The sequence below is a fragment of the Nestor notabilis genome, unplaced genomic scaffold (assembly GCF_000696875.1).
Source record: "Nestor notabilis isolate BGI_N333 unplaced genomic scaffold, ASM69687v1 scaffold24921, whole genome shotgun sequence".
Taxonomy (NCBI): domain Eukaryota; kingdom Metazoa; phylum Chordata; class Aves; order Psittaciformes; family Psittacidae; genus Nestor; species Nestor notabilis.
Window position 1 is genome coordinate 1 of NW_009915524.1, and position 1,786 is coordinate 1,786.

At 58.6% G+C, this 1,786-nt stretch overlaps 1 protein-coding gene across 1 annotated transcript in view; it reads right to left on the reverse strand.

The window, feature by feature from the left end:
* Positions 1–1,517: 1,517 nt before the first annotated feature.
* Positions 1,518–1,786, reverse strand: part of NBEAL2 (neurobeachin-like 2) — a 14,938-nt gene continuing 14,669 nt past the window's right edge. Inside the window, 1 exon segment of the mRNA XM_010024192.1 lies at positions 1,518–1,622. Coding sequence (XP_010022494.1) covers positions 1,518–1,622 — 105 coding nt within the window.

Below are 1,786 nucleotides of genomic sequence, written 5' to 3' on the forward strand. Positions count from 1 at the left end.
CCAGTACATGGCTGCTGAGACCACCCTATGCAGTGCACAGCTCATGACACATCCCACCCTTGTGACATGTGGGTACATGGCAGCTGAGACCTCCCCCCATGCTCACGACATGTGTTTACGGCTGGTGAGACCACCCCCATGGCTCCTGACACATGGGGGCACGGCTCCCGAGACCCCCATCCTCCACCCCCCACCCCCCCCATACTCATGACATGTGGCTGCTGAGACACCCCCCATATGATCAGGACATGTGGGTGCCCAGTTGCTGAGACCCCCCCCCTATACTCATGACATAAGGACAGGGTTGCCAAGACCCCCTACGCTTGTCACACATGGGCATATGGCTGCTGAGAGTCCCCATGCTCATGATGTGTGTACGGTTGGTGAGACATCCCCTCCCATGCTTGTGACACAGGGCTGCATGGCTGCCGAGACCTTCATGCTCACACCACATGATTGTGTGGCTGCTGAGACCCCCCACGCTCATGACATGTAGGTACATGGCTGCTGAGACCACCCCACACTTGTGACACATGGGTGCACAGCTGCTGAGACCCTCATAGAACACATGGGTGCCTGGTTGCTGAGACTCCCTGTGCTCATGACACATGGGTGCACAGCTGATGAGAAAAAGCCCTCCCCCCCCAGCTCTGCCATATGGATGCATGGCTGCTGAGACACCCCACACTCGTGACACATGTGTACAGCTACTGAGACCCCCTATGCTCATGACATGTGGGTACAGGGTTACTGAGAACCCTTATACTTGTCACACATGGGTTCATGGCTGCTGAGCCCCTTAAGGCTTGTGACACACGGGTGCAGAGCTCCTGCATCCCCCTGCACTCATGATGTGTGTCCCTGTGTCCCAGCTGGGTTCTGCTGCCATAGGGCCCCACTGGCCCCCAGCCTAGAGCACAGGCTGTGCTGGGGTAGCCCTGGTATGTGGTGAAGGCAGAACAGGCCTCAAAACACCCCAGGGTGGGACACAGACACTGGAGAGCGACATACGTTGGAGATAGGGGCACATGGGAGCAGGGGGATACCGCAGAAGGGGTGTCACTCCCCCATCTGGCGCAGGGCAGACAAGGGCCTTGCACGCGTTTATTTCCCATAGATATATTATTATTATTTTCTTTTTCTGTAAAAGATCTAAAAATGGGTAGAAAAGAAACAACAAAACAACAAAAAAGGGGGGAAAAGGGAACACACTGGCCGGCTCCTGGCCAGCGGAATGGCGGGGGGGAAGTGGCACCCCCCTTCCCAGCGAGGGGTCCCTGCCACTGCCTCCTCCTCTCCCCCCCATCCTTCCACAGGAGGGGGGGCCATGTCCCCCGAAAACTGGGGGGGGCAATCCTGCGCCCCCCACCCCACTGGGGGCTGGATAAGGCCACGGGCAATGGGCTGAGCAGGCAGCCTGTGGGCAGCATGGGGCTCACCGACCCCCCTGGCTCTGCGGTGTGCAGGGGGACCCCTGTCTCTGTGCCGAGCACCCTGGGTGGGTGTTGGGTGCCAGTCTAGGACTTGCCCTCGGCAGGGTTGTACTCTGTCTCACCGGCCGAAACCTGGGAGATGCGCCGCGTGGAGCGCCACAGCCGCCGGTGGAACTGGCCTGGTCGCACCTGGGTGAGAGGGGATGAGCACCCACACCCTTCCCCATCCCAATATCTTTCCGTTCCACATCCACAATGTCCCCTTCCACATCCTTATATCCTTTATCCATCCTCATCTTCTTCTCCATCCCTATCACCTCCCAAACCTCCATCCCTTTCTCCATCCTCTTTCC